The sequence below is a fragment of the Gadus morhua genome, chromosome 20 (genome assembly GCF_902167405.1).
Source record: "Gadus morhua chromosome 20, gadMor3.0, whole genome shotgun sequence".
Classification (NCBI taxonomy): Eukaryota; Metazoa; Chordata; class Actinopteri; order Gadiformes; family Gadidae; genus Gadus; species Gadus morhua.
Genome location: NC_044067.1, coordinates 22873967 through 22892586, shown reverse-complemented (window position 1 = coordinate 22892586; position 18620 = coordinate 22873967). Strand labels below are relative to the sequence as shown.

Sequence of the window (18620 nt, the reverse complement as noted above, 5' to 3'; positions counted from 1 at the left end):
GAATGGTCTCTCCAGACCAGTTCTTCAACAGAGGATGGTCTCTCCAGATCTGTTCCTTCTCCTCCTCAAACTGGAAGACCTATCTTATCAAAAACATTTTCAATTTTTTTTATTTATAGTTATTCCTGTGTTCACTGAACATGAATAATGGGATCTATCTGCTTGATCCGCTTTTCTCTGCTTTTGAATTTTTAGAATTGGTTTGTTTTGCAAAAGTATTCCCTAACTAGTTGTTGTTTAAGTATAATGCATAATAAAAAAATCCATTGCAACATTTTATCCATTACTTTTATCGACCTCGACTTTTGGTCCATTTCAGTACTTTGTGCGATATTGTTCAAATGAGATAATCTCTGATTATGCAACTGAAGCTGTTAACACACATCATTGGTCAAGCGGCTCTTAACGGAAATGCTCTGATTATGTCAGCCGTTCTTTGAGCAGGGCTCTGTCAGACAGGTGCTGCTGACTCATGAGGGCTCCCTCCCAGCCAATAGCCGTCTTTGTTGGGACAGAGTATTGATTCTGATTGGCTTGCTTTCAACTTTTCTGTGAAGTGACTTCTCCCCGGCAACCAGACCCGGTAGCCTGGCTGATTTGATAGACCAGCGTTCTCTGGGGGCTGGGAAAAGCTATCGCTCTGTCCGTGCCTAGAAGTGTGTGTGTGTGTGTGTGTGTGTGTGTGTGTGTGTGTGTGTGTGTGTGTGTGTGTGTGTGTGTGTGTGTGTGTGTGTGTGTGTGTGTGTGTGTGTGTGTGTGTGTGTGTGGGAGGCTGCATGTACGTGGATCTTTTACGATTTTGATAACTAGTACTCTGGATGTTTGCATTTATTAAACACACGTGTTTTTAAATTAGATAACATGCACACATCTGGATAAGGTATGTGTTTGTTTATCAATTTGTAATAAAAATCCTGTGTTTGCGTGTGTGTGCGTGCGCTTGTGTGCAGATGCATCTGCATTTCGTCCTGGTTTATAGCAGATGTAATCTATAGTGTTGGCTGCTGCTGAGCATTGCTGATTGTGCTGGTGTGTCTGAGAGTTGCTGACGGAGTGGAGCTCACTGATCCTCTCTAAGCTGCTACTGTATGATCAGACTGGCTTGTTGACTGACTCTTTGACTGACCAGCTGACTTGTTGAATAACTGACTGTATGGCTGCCTGACTGGCTGGCTGGATAGTTAATGGCAGGCTATCTGGCAGGCTGGCGTGTCCTTGGGTTGCTGCCTGTGCCCTCAAATGACCCACACTGTTGGCAGAGCCTCTGAGACCGCGTTCGCTGAGCTCAACCACTGTCTGGTTCAGGGGTGAAAGTTCAGAAGATGGGACAGAGAGAACAACCCAAAGCAGCCTCTCAGCCAGCTCCATCTGAGCAGTAATGCGTTGGCAAAGCGATCTCCGACTCCAAGATGACCTATGAACGACTCTTTCTAAATGAAGAGCCGTAGAATGTGGCCCTGAATTCTCATTGTGTCTGTGTTGATTCATGTCCATTGCAATTTCTTTAATGCTTGCCCTGCAACATAGCTTTGAAGATGGTTTGCGTTGCCCCTAGAGTCCTGCTCACATTGAAAATAAGATATGAAAGACATCTGAACGCAGTTAAGCATAAACATAGCATAGACATTAAAGCATTGCACTAGAAGTGATTGTAGCAGATTCCGTGGTACTGCCAGTTTCTTGTCAGGAAGGGAGCGCACACATTGGTACCCAGCTAGAGACTTAATTTCCCTGTCGAACCTTCCATGGAAGTGCAATGATCTGACAGGAGAGGATCACCAACCTCTGGGCCCCCGGCCTCCTGGCCCCCAGGGCCCAGCCTCTGGGCCCCCGGCCTCCTGTCCCCCAGGGCCCAGCCTCTGGGCCCCCGGCCTCTGGGCCCAAGCCTCTTGGCCCCCGACCTCTGGATCCCCTTGAACTCGAAGGGCCCACAGCCTCTGGGCCCTCAGTCTCTTGGCCCTCAGCCTCTGGGCCTCCAGCCTCTGGGCCTTCAGCCTCCATCCTCTGGGCCCTCCAGCCTCTGGGCCCTCCAGCCTCTGGGCCCGCAGCCTCTGAGCCTTCAGCCTCTGTCCCCCCCAGCCCCCCCCTTGAACTTGAAGGGCTTTAAAGTGAGACAAAGAGGGGCCGTGCCCGCGTTGGTGTCCTACATGTGGCGGCCACTGAAGTGGGCGTGGTCGAAACAGGGTTGAATGACGGATGAGGAGGACGCCTCGCAGGGCCCCGTGTGGTGGGGTGTGTGTGATCGATGGCGAGAGGGACTGATGACAATCTGGGATGGGTGCTGCTGCCCACTGGTGGTGCTTTGAGAATGGATGCCCCCAGGTTGAACCTCCCATCACCACACACACTGGAGGAGATCTATGATATGGAGGAGATCTCTGATATGCCAGCAACAAACCTTTTAACTCTGGTCTCTTTAGTTTAATACGTGTGTCCTGTAACAGCCGTGTTCTCAGGATGTCCACAGCTATGAACATCTAGACACCATTGTAGCACTAGTAGGGTGTCGACCAGCAACTTAATGGCTAGGAACTCCTTCTGCACTGCGGGTGAGCGAGGCCTCGTTCCCCGGGTCTGTCGCTCCTGGTGTTCCATCTGGGGAGCCAGTTCAACGGATTCCCTGATATTACGGGTACACACGTCGGACGAGGCTAGAGACTTTATATCACAGACAGACTGACAAGGAGTGTTGCAGAACATTTAAATATTCAGCGGCTTGCTGACAGACTCGGCGTGCTTGCAGGGCTCCAATTGCTCTTCATCTCGTTACAGAGCTCCAACTGCTCCACATCTCGCTACAGAGCTCTGACTGCTCGACATCTCGTTACAGAGCTCCTGCTACTCTACATCTCGTTACAGAGCTACTGCTCTACATCTCGTTACAGAGCTCCTTGTTACAGAGCTCCTACTGCTCTACATCTCGTTACAGAGCTCCTACTGCTCTACATCTAGTTACAGAGCTCCTACTGCTCTACATCTCGTTACAGAGCTACTGCTCTACATCTCGTTACAGAGCTCCTGCTACTCTACATCTCGTTACAGAGCTCCTACTGCTCTACATCTTGTTACAGAGCTCCTACTGCTCTACATCTCGTTACAGAGCTACTGCTCTACATCTCGTTACAGAGCTACTGCTCTACATCTCGTTACAGAGCTCCTGCTACTCTACATCTCGTTACAGAGCTACTGCTCTACATCTCGTTACAGAGCTCCTACTACTCTACATCTTGTTACAGATTACCTTGTTACAGAGCTCCTGCTGCTTTAGATGGATTTCTATTTTCCCTGAATACTGTTATTACTTGGCTGACTATGTACGGATTGTAATTTGTTTGTGCTTGTGATTTTTGAGCCATGTTTAGCTATAGCAGCAAGAAATCTTCCTATTCTTATTCCCCTGGCTCAGGGCAGATGGTCCAGCAGTGGGGAGGGTGTTGGGCCCCAAGCCCGAAGGTTCTGGGTTTCAACCTCAGTTTGGGGGTTTCCCTTTGGACAATAGTGTCTGATAAAGGGCTGAATCATCTGAAAATGTCTGACTCCTCAGAAAAGGGGCTGAATTGTCTGATAATGTCTGAATTGTTTGATGATGTCTGAATCGTCTGATAATGGCTGAATCGTCTGATGATTGCTGAATCATCTGATAGGGGCTGAATCGTCTGATTTATGACTAAATAATAGTCTGATACATGATCAAATAGTTGATGAATGGCTAGCAGTCAGAAAAATTACATAATGATCTGATTAATGGTTAGATCGTGGGATACTAAATAATCAGATTCATGGCTAAAATGTTTGATAAACGACTCAATAGTCTGATAATTACTAAGCAGATAAATGGCTAAATAATCTGATAAATGACTAACTAGTCTATCCAGGCCCAATGCTGACGGTCCTGCTGTCTTCCTGGTTTGTGGCCCTGGTTTGTGTGCAGGTGTAGACCCTTCCCTGCAGCGGGACCACCGGATCCAGGTCTCTGCGCAGGCCCCCCTCCCTGGAAACAAAAACCCCAAGTCCCGGGCCACCAATGCCAGGGATGAGCGCTTCAGGTCAGGTAGGAACAGCACAACACACCACAACGTTGTCCTGATCTGAGTAGTTTATCATGGAACAGCAATACACACCACAGCGTTGTCCTGATCTGAGTAGTTTATCAGGGAACAGCACTACACACCACAACGTTGTCCTGATCTGAGTAGGTTATCAGGGAACAGCAGGAACAGCACTACACACCACATCGTTGTCCTGATCTGAGTAGTTTATCTTGGAACAGCAATACATACCACAACGTTGTCCTGATCTGAGTAGTTCATAAGGAAACAAAAGGAACAGCACTTCACAGCTAAATGTTGTCCTGATCTGAGTAGTTTATCTTGGAACAGCAATACATACCACAACGTTGTCCTGATCTGAGTAGTTTATCATAGAACAGCACTACACACCACTATGTGGTCCTGATCTGAGTAGTTTATCAGGGAACAGAAGGAACAGCACTACACACCACAACTTGGTCCTGATCTGAGTAGTTTATCAAGGAACAGGACTACACAACGCAACGTGGTCCTGATCTGAGTAGCTTATCAGGGAACAGCAGGAACACCCCTACACACCACAACTTTGTCCTGATCTGAGTAGTTTATCAGGAAACAGCACTACACATCACAACGTTGTCCTGATTGGAGTAGTTTATCAGGAAACAGCACTACACACCACAACATTGTCCTGATCTGAGTAGTTTATCAGGGAACAGCACTACACAGCACAACGTAGTCCTGATCTGAGTAGTTTATAAGGGAACAGAAGGAACAGCACTTCACAGCACAATGTTGTCCTGATCTGAGTAGTTTATCAGGGAACAGAAGGAACCGCACTACAGTCCACAACGTTGTCCTGATCTGAGTAGTTTATCAGGGGAACAGCAGGAACAGCACTACACACAACAATGTTGTCCTGATATGAGTAGTTTATAAGGGAACAGCACTACACACCACAACGTGGTCCTGATCTGAGTAGTTTATCAGGGAACAGCACTACACACGCAACGCTGTCCTGATCTGAGTGCTTCGATATAGGATGAGTCTGGCTCTACAACACGATCAGTCCTCGTACAACTATAACTAATAATCATTTCATCACCAGCAATCATTTCAAATGAAACCTTCGATGTGCGGTGAGTGATAACTGAAAGACCGCCTGATCATCAAAAGGGTTTTATGTTTTGACATCGGCTCTACTGTTTCACTGTGATTATTCTGTGTGATAAGCACCAGATGTCTTCTCTAACGTTTCCTTCTTCCTTTCTCTCCTCCTGCTCCTCCTGGTAGACCTGCACACAGAAGCCGTCCAAGCGGCCTTGGCCAAGTACAAAGAGAGGAAGATGCCCATGCCCTCCAAGAGACGCTCGGTGCTAGTTCAGTCCTCCGTCGAGGCATGCACCCCCCCAGGTGAGAGCCCTCCCCTCTGTGGTGGAACAAGACCAACCGAAGGCCCATTCAATTATATTTATTCTGTCTGGCTTCCAAAACATGTTGATTAAAACACATTATAGAAAGTGACAGCAAATGTTAAGTGAGTAAAATGACTGTGGGCTGGTTCCATTGTGTCACGTGCTTTCACACGAAGAGTGACCACGCACAAACACACATGTGGACGCAAACGCATGTGCATGCCATGCACATGGCACACACACACACATAGATAAAAATGCACACGCAGGCCGTGTGCTCTTCCATGCGTCCCAGCGTGTGGTAGGAGGAAGTCTGGAGCCCTTTGTGTCTGTCCAGGATATGGCATTCCAGTAGATCAATGTGTCTGTCTGTCTGTCTGTCTGGGGATCTCCCACCGGGTTCCCAGCCTACTCCCCAATGCCCTGTGGGAGGTCTCATCACATTCCTGACCTGTCATATCAAAGACGTCAGCCTTTTGGGCCATTTTCTAGTGGGTGCTGTCATCCTCCTACGCGTGTTTCCAAGGCTGCCTGAGGGCAAGCATTGTGTCAGAACGATCCCTCGTTGCTATGTGGTGAGCAGGGGCAGAGAGCTAATGCCGGGGTAGACAGCTAACACTGGGAGCTAGCGCTGGGGCAGAGAGCTAGCGCCGCGACAGAGAGCTAGCGCCTGCGTGGAAAGCCTTGCGGGGGCAGAGAGCTAGCACTGGGAGCTAGCGAGCGCGGCAGAGAGCTAGGGCCCTAGCAGAGAGCTAGGGCGGGGGCAGAGAGCTAGCGCGGGGGCAGAGACATAGCACGGCAGAGACATAGCACGGCAGAGAGCGAGCGCGGGGGCAGAGAGCTAGCACGGCAGAGAGCTAGGGCAGGGCAGAGAGCTAGGGCTGACACGTTGCCCTGATATGGAGGACATGTATGTTGTGGTTGTTTGCTTTGCTTGTTGGTTTCAAGGTTATATCAATTCTTTGCAAGAACTCTTGTATCTAGTTTATCTCATATTCAGCAAAACAGCGCAGTTCTGCCTGTGGTTGGTCTGTTATTTGATCCTGTTTCTATATTGTTTCTTCCCTTCTTTTTTCCGATCCAAAGTGGTTGCAATGTGCAAAAGAAGCAGTAAACAAGTGACCACAAACTAATAGTGTATGCTAAGCATGGAGGTGCATTTTGTGTGGAACTGGAGTCTAATCTCCTTTGGATTGCCGTCTCGAGCTTTTGAATAAACGTATTGATTCTGTGTCATGTATCCGATTTAAAAGGCAAATGGAATTAGAATGTACAGGTTCATCACATTCATTCAGGTTCATCACAAACACACAGACACACACACACACACACACACACACACACACACACACACACACACACACACACACACACACACACACACACACACACACACACACACACACACACACACACACAGACATTCACAGAGGTCAGCTGTCAACACATTGATGCTCTCCCACAACCTTATTTCTAATGAATTTGCCCTTCATAGTCCACCAAAAACCACAACAAGATGGTTTAATTCAGAGTTTAGACGTTTCACCAACCCGTGGCTCATCCATCTAAATGAAGGCTATGGCCCCTTCAGAAAGGCAGAACAGCCCCCTGGCCATCGGGTCCCTCACATCTGACTCCATGAAAGGGTGTTCACTCTGGTCAGTTTTGTTTAGCAGAATGAACACTGAGAGCTGGTTTATTCAGTGGGATGTGGTTGATGAGTGGTGATGTTCACCTCTATTCTTTCCTGCAGTGTTTTCTTTCTCACTTCATCCCTTGATTTGGGCTCTCCTCAGATAAGGCATTTACAAAATCAATCATTCTGTGAGGAGCCACAGCCGATTGTTGGCGCCTTGCAGATAAGGTTGAATGCATTCCTTTTTTAATTGATGCCCCTGCCTAGAATCTAAGGTGAAAACAGACTAAAGTTAGTTTCTGCTGCTGCGGGAGATTGAATATCCAGGGTGTGTTTCACAATCACAATCCATAATGGAAAAGATTGATGTAAACCAACAATGTCAGACAACTATTCACCTGTGCTGGCCATATGACCGCGCACTTCAAATAATCGGATATGAGACAAGCTACAAAATAATTCTAAATAAGAACAACATATTTGTGTATATATATGTCTCTTTGTTAATTGAACCAACATGCATTCAATTCATATTTTCCATGCTCAAATGCATTTTCTAAATGTCTTTACTCTTGTTAAACGACAAATACAAAAAGTTTGTTTTAAACATGCCAAACATGCCACATGAGTGATTTGTATTTTTTTCAGTGCAAAGGGCTCACATACGTCATCATTCAAGGATGGCACAAAACTGAAAAACAGTTGCCCAACTTTAAGTGCAACAACTTAAAACTGCATCATATTCATTGCAGTTATAGTAGTTGTAGTGGCGACCCAAGTTTAAATCTTTCTGATATAGTTTTTTAAGCAAACTAGACACATGGGTTTGGCTTTGAATTCTATAAACAGATATTCTGGTTCTCATCTTGACGGAAAGGTATGGTTTTCTTGATCGAGGTTTCTGTAAAAACACACCATCATTTTTTTTTTTTTAATAAACTTTCAATTACATTTTAAGTTATCTGCGGGCCGCACTGAGCGACAGGGGCCATTTGCCCATCCCTGTTCTAGAGTCTATTTACCTGTGCTGGCTCATTATTGATACAGAGCACTGATGTCTAGAGTCTATTTACCTGTGCTGGCTCATTATTGATACAGACCACTGATGTCTAGAGTCTATTTACCTGTGCTGGCTCATTATTGATACAGACCACTGATGTCTAGAGTCTATTTACCTGTGCTGGCTCATTATTGATACAGACCACTCATGTCTAGAGTCTATTTACCTGTGCTGGCTCATTATTGATACAGAGCACTGATGTCTAGAGTCTATTTACCTGTGCTGCTTCATTATTGATACAGACCACTGATGTCTAGAGTCTATTTACCTGTGCTGCTTCATTATTGATACAGACCACTGATGTCTAGTCTATTTACCTGTGCTGGGTCATTATTGATACAAACCAATGATGTTTAGAGTCTATGTACCTGTGCTGGCTCATTATTGATACAGACCACTGATGTCTAGTCTGTTTACTTGTGCTCGCTCATTATTGATACAGAGCACTGATGTCTAGAGTCTATTTACCTGTGCTGCTTCATTATTGATACAGACCACTGATGTCTAGAGTCTATTTACCTGTGCTGCTTCATTATTGATACAGACCACTGATGTCTAGTCTATTTACCTGTGCTGCTTCATTATTGATACAGACCACTGATGTCTAGAGTCTATTTACCTGTGCTGGCTCATTATTGATACAGACCACTGATGTCTAGAGTCTATTTACCTGTGCTGCTTCATTATTGATACAGACCACTGATGTCTAGAGTCTATTTACCTGTGCTGCTTCATTATTGATACAGACCACTGATGTCTAGTCTATTTACCTGTGCTGGGTCATTATTGATACAAACCAATGATGTTTAGAGTCTATGTACCTGTGCTGGCTCATTATTGATACAGACCACTGATGTCTAGTCTGTTTACTTGTGCTCGCTCATTATTGAAGCTAATGGTGCTGTGGCGCGGGTGTTGTTCCTGGTTCCATTCCCAATGTCTACGCAGTCTACCTGTAGGCGTGCCTAGGTGTCTGACCTCAACCTGCTGCTTAATGACCTGTCACTGGGAATTCAATCGCATTCCATAATAGCTTTTTTTTCACTATTGTCCCATACAGGAGGCAGTGAAGATGAACTAGATACACAATCACATGAACCTTATGTCTTATCCTCGGTGTAGACATGTTTCTGGGATCCAGAGCCTAGGGCTGACAGTAAGGCCTGACTGATCCCTGACTCGCCACTCACACGTTCAGTCCAGTACTTTCATCAGTACACACCTTCCCTTTCCCTGGTGTGAATGCACCAGACCAACCGAGCCATGCTGGGGACATCAGACCACCCTCCTTTCAAACCAACACCACGCCTCCATCCTCCCCCTCTGCTTCCTACTTATATGTAACGCTCCTGTGTGTATATAAGCTCCATAAAGAAATCACAACAAAGCATTGCTGTGGTTTCCATCCCAAACATGTAAGACCGCTGGGTTACATGCTTGTCATGCATCCCCGATCTCCCATCTGCAATGTTTAAAGTGCTGTCTTATCTTAAAGACCCTCCAGGTCTGAATGATCAAACCGTCGTACCCCTCCCTCCTGGCTTCACTCAAACATCCGTTACCAGAACCCCCAGTCAACATGACTTCCTGGTTCTGATTCTGCTGAAAAGCATTTAGGGTGAGCTGCCAAGAATACAAACACCAAGAGCGATACAGCACTCTGGTCTTTAGGAGTCAATGTGAACCTGTCACTTCTGACTGTGTGGACAATATGACTTCACCACCAAGTACTTAAAGGCCTCACCTCAAAGACCCAAGTGCTTTACTCTTGTTATTTACATCCGAGGCTTGTTAAGGCAAAATGCTCTGAGCAGAACCAATGATTTAGACAAGTCATACTGGTGATGGATGTACCAGTGCAGCTGGGAGAGATGGTTATGATGGTTTGATCCCCAGACCTGTACTGTCCTTTAATGTTCAACCACATAGCCATGGTATGGGACAGCATTGCCTGTAAACTGCGTGTGTGTGTGTGTGTGTGTGTGTGTGTGTGTGTGTGTGTGTGTGTGTGTGTGTGTGTGTGTGTGTGTGTGTGTGTGTGTGTGTGTGTGTGTGTGCTGTTAGTGACACGGTCCCCCCTCTCTCTCCACCTTAACACAGACACATCATCGGCTTCGGAGGACGAGGGGTCGCTACGGCGACAGGGCCGCCTGACCACGGCCACCGCCCCGTTCCCGGGCCTCGCCCACCCCGGGGCGGAGCACTGGTTCAACCGCGTCATCCAGGGCTCCTCCTCCACCACCTCATCCTCCGCCTCCTCCACCTCATCCCACCCCGGGGGACGGGGGGCCAACAGCAACACCACCGGCAACACCTCCACCATCCCCGCCAACAACACCGCCCTCACCGCCAACAACACCACCAACAACACCGCCGTCACCTCCAACAACACCTCCGTCACCGCCAACCACAGCAGTGGCGGCGGGCACGTGCTCAACGCCAACGCCCTGGCCGACCTCATGGCCCACACCCAGCTAGGTCAGTGACCCCACAGGACACACGCACCCAGGATCCAGACACACATGCAGCACAGTACTTGAGTCTCCATGGTAACGAATGCGTACGAACACACAGACCAATTGTCCCGGGTTGTCCCATACAGACTGCCAACTCTTTAGTGTGTTTGATTTGATCTGTGACAAAGGGAGGCGATCAGTGTGTTCATTTCTTAACGTGGTTTCTGTTAGTGTGATAGAAGGCCAAAAGGGACACATCTACACCTCATTGTGGACGTCTGTTGATTCAAAGTGACGTAAAGTTTAGCATTTGGGATCTCAAAATGCCACATTGAAAGAGCCAGCTTTGTAACGTTTTTTTACGCACTATTTAACTCTTTTTTTATAAGAGGGTGAAATGCAGTGTCTTCGTTGGTAAAATTAGCTCCTCCCCTTGATCTTACAACCAGTAGTTCTGCACCTTTTCACCTTATCACTGATATCCAACGTGAGACCAAAGCAGTCCATTCAGGATTGTTAACTTCTTCGCGATCAATTCACCATAACCATCATTTATGGGATGGTTAACCCGTGTTCTATCAGAGACAAGCAGTAGGCTAAGCATTTACTACACCTTCACCATGATAGGTTAAGCCTTCACTATACTCTGATCACCACGATAGGCGAAGCATTTACTACACTTTCACCATGTTCTGTCTCCCTTCAGTTGTCAGAAAGTGAGATCCATTTCTCCATCTTTTACGGCCGTGTTCAATCTGTATCAAATGTTTGATATTGTCGGCCAACATCTATTCTCCTTGATGTTCAGTATGGGTTTAGCCAATAGACAATATTTATTAATTCAACAATTGAAATCAATACAGACGATTGTGGATTTTGTTCCCATGAATGCAGAGACTGCATTCATGGGAACAAAATGCTCTCTTCTCTTCCACAATCGTCTGTATTGATTTAATTTGTTCCACTAGGCTACTGGCATCCAGACCCGCAGACCGTTAAATACACCCCAGTACTTGTTTCATACAGAGACTGTTACATACAACCCAGTACTCGTCTGATCCAGACCCCTTAGACCGTTACATACACCCCAGTACTAGTCTCATACACCCCAGTAATAGTCTCATCCAGAGTCCGTTACACACACCCCAGTACTAGTCTCATCCAGAGACCGTTACACGCACGCCAGTACTAGTCTCATCCAGAGACCGTTACACACACGCCAGTACTAGCCTCATCCAGTGACCGTTACACACACGCCAGTACTAGTCTCATCCAGTGACCGTTACATACACCCCAGTACTATTCTCATCCACAGACCGTTAAATACACCCCAGTCTCATACAGATCAAGCTTATTACCAAATTATCTGTCTTAAGTATTTGCCCGTAGCCTAGTAAAACAAGATGGCATTCATTTGAACAAAACGTTCTTCATTAATCGTGGGAATAGATTTATTAGCTAAAGGAATATCGCCTATTCGTGAAACAGCCACAATGAACATCAAGAAGAACAGATAAAGGCCAAGATAACGTACATCACATTCACATTGACCACATCATAAAAGGCGGGATCCATATGCTACTGTGTGAGAATTAAAGGGAGACGGTGTGCTACTGAATAGATCATGGATTAAACACTGATATAGCCTCGGTGAATGGGCAGCGGCGAGCAAGTAGAATATCGTTACTGGACTGCTGTGGTCTGACTTTAGGCCTTGTTGAATGGGTGAAGGAGGTTCATAATAATTACCAGCTGCTAAATCAAGATGAGGTGCAACTGATGAAGCCGCCGTATTTTACTTAAATGTGGCATTCTGGTATTCTGGTCCTACCAGACTCTCGTACTTCATTTAATTTGCACAGAGAGTCTGGCCTCTCTCCATTGACAAACGTTAACTTCATTGAAGGCGGGTGTCTGTTGGAGTTTCAAACTATTGGATCTGCCCAGTGCCACTCTGGATCTGCCATAACCAATCGCTAATGTTTGACTACAACTCAAACTAGCGCACGCCCTCAACGTCATTGTTCTCAGCCACTCCCTCTGTTCGGTGATTGGACCGGCAGAATTTTGCCGGAGAAAACCCGCGAGTATACCTCAAACCCAGACGTAGTACTGAAGTGAAATGAAAATTGAGCGGAAGTACGTTGGTGGGCGGAGCCAGGCACCCTCTGACCTTTGACCTCCCGCTGAGACCGGACCAGTCCCTCTGTGGTTTGCCGTGTGGGACTGGAGACCTAATAGACTCCCTCAGAGCTCTGGGCAAGACCTGACAAATCCAGACTATACTGTCTGGGATGAGTGCAGCAGAAGCAGCCAGATAGGAGCTTTCACTCTGCTAGTTTTTCTAAGGTTTAGAGTGCAGACTTAAGCACTTTTTAGAGCAATGTATCTGCAGCGTGTGTTTGTGTGCGTGTGTGTGTGTGTTTTTGTGTGTGTGTGTGTGTTTCTTTTTGAGAGTTTGTGTTTGTGTGAGTTTGTAAGAATGTGTGTGTCTGTGTGAGAAAATGTGTGGGTCTTTGTGTGTGTGTGTGTGTCTCTGTGTGAGAGAGTGTGTGCCTGTGTCTGCCAATCAGCGTCTTATCTCTCTCTGGGCCTGGCGGAGGCTGCCACACTCGGCCAGACAAAGGAAAAGAGTGCTTCAGCGTTTCAATTCTAATCAGACAATTGCATGTCTGATGGCTTTGTTTAGCCGCGTTTAGTGAGGTCTCGTCACCGATGCTCCTCGCTCAACATGTCCCAGACAGCCTGAAGGGTTTCACTGGATTCAACTGCCTTCAGTAGCGTGTGTGTGTGTGTGTGTGTGTGTGTGTGTGTGTGTGTGTGTGTGTGTGTGTGTGTGTGTGTGTGTGTGTGTGTGTGTGTGTGTGTGTGTGTGTGTGTGTGTGTGTGTGTTGTTGTTCCATCATTGCTCTCTGTGTGTGTGTGTGTGTGTATCGTCATCTCTGGCCGTGCACGTATGTGCTCCTGTGTGTGTGTTTGTGTGTTTGTGTGTGTGCGTGTGTGTGTGTGTGTGTACTCTAGCAGGCGGTCTCTTGAGTGTTGACCTATCAGGAGGCCCCGTGCCGTCCCTTCTGGAGGGCGAGCGGTCCAGAAGGGACGGCTGGATTCCATACCAACACACACTCCACGCATACGGCACCTCTCACTCTGCCCCGGCGGACTTTATACTACAGTATAAAGTAATGCAATGAACTCCCAGGCCCATTGACTCCTAGGCCGCCCTCGAGTACACACAGCGGACTGGGGGGGACTCGGCTGTTTTAGTTTGTCTACCCCCCAGGAAACGTTTGCTAGTGCCGGCCGAGTTTGTGTTTGCTGTTAGCTGCAACACGACCATACCACACAGGTAGAGAGAAAAGGGCGATCTGAGCTCTCTTCTGCTCACAGACCTGATATGACTGAACCGACCAACAACATCAGGCGTTTGACCTTTGTTCCCCCAACCTTCCCCCGACACTGCCACCAAACCCCCAGATAACCACTGGGTCCCCCCCGACGTGACAGGGCTGTCGGAGCGCTCCCAGGGGGGCTCCATGAGGGCCGCTCCCCAGGGACATCACCACCACGCTGGTGTCATGGAAACGGCAGATGGTGAGTTTATCTCCTCACACAAACACTGTGTTCCTCCTCCTGTTTGGTTATGGTAGACATTGTGCTAGAGTGCGAGGGCTACTCCTACGGGTCTAGATTTATGGAGCCCTTGTCGACATTACCCTGATTGTAGAATGAACACAGGTGTGGCTTATAGCATTCATCAAGGGTCTGCTCCGTGTGCCCCGGGGCTGGCAGTAGACTAGTGGGAATAGGTCTGCTGTCCTCCCCCGGTACACAACAGCAGCAGACCCAAATCTAATATTATGAGTGACACTGTGTCTACACTGGGATGATAGCTCTGTGAAAAGGGTTTTTTGTTTAACATCTGAATGGTGATGACTCCGTGGCGATCTGTCTCTCACCGAATGTTGATATCCTTAACAACAGTGAGTTTGTACTGGTGTTTTATTTTTAGTTTAAATTCACCCTCCTCTGGTGATGTGATGTTCTACCTGAGTGTATCCCTGGTTGCATTCCATTTTCTGTGTCCGGTATCAACCAGCCATCCTCCAACAGAAGTTATCTAGGCCACAGCACAGAGCTCAGCATGCTACAAAGGCTCCTTCTATTTAGAAAGCCTCTTGGGTCCAATCAAAGCCGTTGGTTTGGCCGTTCCTGATGTGTTCTTATGCTGCCAGTCTCTTAAAACTATATCAGGGCTGTGGCTGGATCCATTTCGGTGTGGTCATGTATCCACTGGCTGTATCCTGACCCATCAGAGGGGTGGCTTCACCTCAGCCCCGAAGCACTTCAACACCGTGGGATTTGGAAAGACACTTTATGTCACCCAGCTTCGACTCTTAGTCATGTCTTATCCCCTTGCCTCTGAATAACATTCCAGGAGCTATTTGAACAAACAAACGTTATGCAATTGATTTTATTGTATTCCTCCAAACACATCCCATCATAAACACACAACACAGAGGAGGAGGACCTGTCAAAGCATGTGTGTGTTTGAGAGTTCGGTGTGTGTGTGTGTGTGTGTGTGTGTGTGTGTGTGTGTGTGTGTGTGTGTGTGTGTGTGTGTGTGTGTGTGTGTGTGTGTGTGAGTGGTGTTTGTGTGTTTGGTGTGCGTGTGTGTGTGTGTTCGGTTTGTATGTGTGTTCGGTGTGTGTGTGTGTGCGCGTTTGTGTAATTCTGTGTTTCTACCATCTCTGATTCCTTAGCGTGTGTTTGCTCGTTGGTGTGTGTGTGTCGCGTTTGTTCATGCTTCTGTCTGCGTGTTTGTGTCCAAAGCGACCAGAATGTTGTCTAGTGCGCCCCAGCTGTTTGACAGGGTTTGGCCGTTGTGTATTGATGCTGCGACTCCTTCCTGATGGAATCCTTTTCTAGCGCCCTGTAGCGACTCTCTGTGTGAAGCATTTCCCTGAGAGCACTGAGCACTGAACTAAAGGAGATGTATGAAATTCTCCGTGAGAAATACCAGAGGTCCTGTAGGCACCATTCAGTCTGAGATGGGAACTGCATCGATAGTCTTAGTCGAAGGTATACAAGGAAATCTTTTTTTGTGTAAATTCAGTGGACATAATATGAATATTGTGTTAGCAGCACCCACGCAGGCCGCTGATCTGGCTAGAGATGCCCACACATCAGTGGAGCCGTCCTGTAGCCTGTTCACAAAGTGGACCACAGGTCAAGAGTTAGATTTGTGTGGTTCTGCGTGTCATCTAGTGTGGGGCCCTAGGTGGGGCTGTTGAGCCACATTGTGGAGCAGAGATGGGAGTTAAATCTCTCCCGCGGTACCCCTCTGCGTGTCGATGGCCCAGAGTGCCGCAGTGTAGGTCCCCTGTGTCTGGGGCTTTGTAGCAGATCCAGAGGGGCTGACCTGGCCTCCAGACGCCCCTTCTCAGCGGCGACTGGAGGATAGGGAGGGGTTCTTAGTCCGAACACCACAACACAGCAGCCTGCAGCTGGGACCATAGTCTGGTTCTGGCTGTCTGGAACGTCTGAGACACCACACGCACGTGCACGCACACACACAAACACATGGGCAAGCACAGACACAAGCACATACACGCACACACAAGGACACACACGCACACATTAAATTAGCCATGAGCTCATTTAGTGGAAACAAATGTCCAAAGGATGGAGAGCTTCAGTCCACAAATAGACAGTCCCACATGGAGGGAAAGTGTGACTTAATGGCTCTTCTGCTTCTCTCATCTCCCCTCTCCATATCTCCCTCCCCTATCCTCGCTCCTTCAATCTCTTACGTTCTGGCTCTCTCGCTGTCACTGTGACTCTCACCCTCTCTCTCTCTCTCTGTCTCTCTGTCTCTCTCTCTCTCTGTCTCGCTCTCTTTGTCTCGCTCTGTCTGTCTCTCTCTCTCTCTCTCTCTCTCTCTCTCCTCTCTCTTCTCCTCTCTTCTCTCTCTCTCTCTCTCTCTCTCTCTCTCTCTCTCTCTCTCTCTCTCTCTCTCTCTCTCTCTCTCTCTCTCAGTCTTGTGTTGTAACTCTCTCTGTCCCCGTCCCCTGCTGAGGCAGCCCATTCGGACTCGTCATGTCATCTGTTCTGGCGATCCTTGGGGTTTCTTGTGTCATGTCCGGTTCGAGGCGAGGATGTGTCCTGTCAGGATGGGTCTTGGGGAGCATTAGGCCGGACAGAAGGCGTGTGCCTTCAGGGAGAAACGTTGACATGAAACCTGTCTGCATCTCGCATCATGTGTTTTGATTTGATTTGAATATCCACGTGAAGAGGTTCTGGGTTTGAACCAAGATGCGTCAGCCAGCTCCTTACTGCTGGTTTGTGTGTCGGCTGCGTTCCCCCCGTCCCCCGGTCCCTGTCTGGCCTGGGGGGCTCGCTGCAGAAAGTACAGCAGCAGCCCCCCACTCCTGCTGAGAAACAGGTGCATCCCTTGCAGGGCGGTCCAGAGGGAGGGAGCAGTGCTGTTGCTAGGCAGCAGCCTGCTCTCCTCTGTCCCTGAGCGCTCCTGCTGCCCAGGTCACGCCTTGTTCCACTCTCCCTTCTAGTCACGCCTGGTGACTAGAAGGGAGAGTGCTGCTCAGCGACAGGCCTTGACCTCTGACCTCCACACGACCGTATGAGTCATTGTGCTGCTTTGTGACGGACAGCTGAGCTGGTACCGTGCTGACCTTTTCGTCTGTGTGTCTGTCCTCTGTATACCCTCCTTCCTCTGCTCCTGCCTGCTCCCTATCCTTAACTCTGTCTCGCCATCCATCCTCCCTGTCTCCCCCACCCTCCTCCTGCTGCTATCTCCCCCACCCTCCCCCCTGTTGATGTCTCCCCCACCCTCTCCCTGCTGCAACCCCCCCCCTCCCCTGCTGCTATCTCCCCCACCCTCTCCCTGATGCTTTCTCCCCCACCCTCTCCCTGCTGCAACCCCCCCCTCCCCTGCTGCTATCTCCCCCACCCTCTCCCTGATGCTTTCTCCCCCACCCTCTCCCTGATGCTCTCCCCCCCACCCTCTCCCTGCTGCTATCTAATGTCTTTATCTTTATCTCCTTTTGTCTTCTTGTCCTCCTGCATGTCCCCTCCCTCCCTCTCTCCACCTCTTCCCCCTCTCTCCCCCCCCCCCCCCCCTCCTGCAGGGGTCCCGGTCAACAGCCGCGTCTCCTCTAAGATCCAGCAGCTCCTCAACACCCTGAAGCGGCCCAAGCGACCCCCCCTCAGGGAGTTCTTCCTGGACGACTTCGAAGAGCTTCTGGATGGTAAGAGGCTCCTCCCCATCTGCATCATCTCCCCTCATTGGTCAGTTACCAATACATGCAGCATGAATTCAACATGGGAGAAAAAAACCCTGGAACTTCACTGCCTTTCACAGCGTGGATCGTATGATCCTCAGAGTCTAACCTGTTACCTAGCCACTCCTACTAGACAGTTTGTGGAGATCATTCATCCCTTTTAGGGCATGAGTCCATGTTTATATCTTATCCCACGTTTATTAAACAGTGTGCATTCAGTTTGAGCTTGGGGATCACTTTTTATCTCAATTATTGTCCGTCCAGGCTTTGGTTGGGTATCTATATTGAGTGTTTGTTCGTAAGGAACATAGACTTTTTATTGGTTGATGAGCTTGAAGAGGCGGACCTTGCTTGTGGTTTCGGATCAACGTGTTCATGGAGTTTATTTTTGTGGCTTTTGTTGGCCTTGGCAGTGCTAGAACCATTCGGTGTGGTGTGGTGGAGGGGGCGACAGGACACACCAACACACACAAACACACTTACACACTAGAACACACAGGAACAGCGGGCACATTCGCGCTCCATTAAGCCATTTTGTCCTGCAGTAGCAGGGAGGTGTGTGTGTGTGTGTGTGTGCGTGTGTGTGTGTGTGTGTGTGTGTGTGTGTGTGTGTGTGTGTGTGTGTGTGTGTGTGTGTGTGTGTGTGTGGATCTGAAGGAGTGTGTGTGTGCTTGTGTGCGGATCCGAAGGTGTGTGTTTGTGTGTGTATGCATCTGGAGGTGGATCT

At 48.3% G+C, this 18620-nt stretch overlaps 1 protein-coding gene across 7 annotated transcripts in view; it reads left to right on the top strand.

Annotated features, from left to right (window-relative positions):
• dip2a (disco-interacting protein 2 homolog A) overlaps positions 1-18620 on the top strand; it is a 176110-nt gene that overhangs the window by 86336 nt on the left and 71154 nt on the right. For 4 of the 7 annotated variants that reach the window (XM_030343456.1, XM_030343455.1, XM_030343462.1 and 1 more), the window contains exons 3-7: positions 3932-4051; positions 5322-5441; positions 10240-10617; positions 14070-14186; positions 17741-17860. In XM_030343456.1, coding sequence (XP_030199316.1) covers positions 3932-4051; positions 5322-5441; positions 10240-10617; positions 14070-14186; positions 17741-17860 — 855 coding nt within the window. Of the gene's footprint in view, positions 1-739; positions 881-3931; positions 4052-5321; positions 5442-10239; positions 10618-14069; positions 14187-17740; positions 17861-18620 lie in introns of those variants that run through there. The other 3 variants (XM_030343461.1, XM_030343457.1, XM_030343459.1) reach the window with 3 other exon arrangements.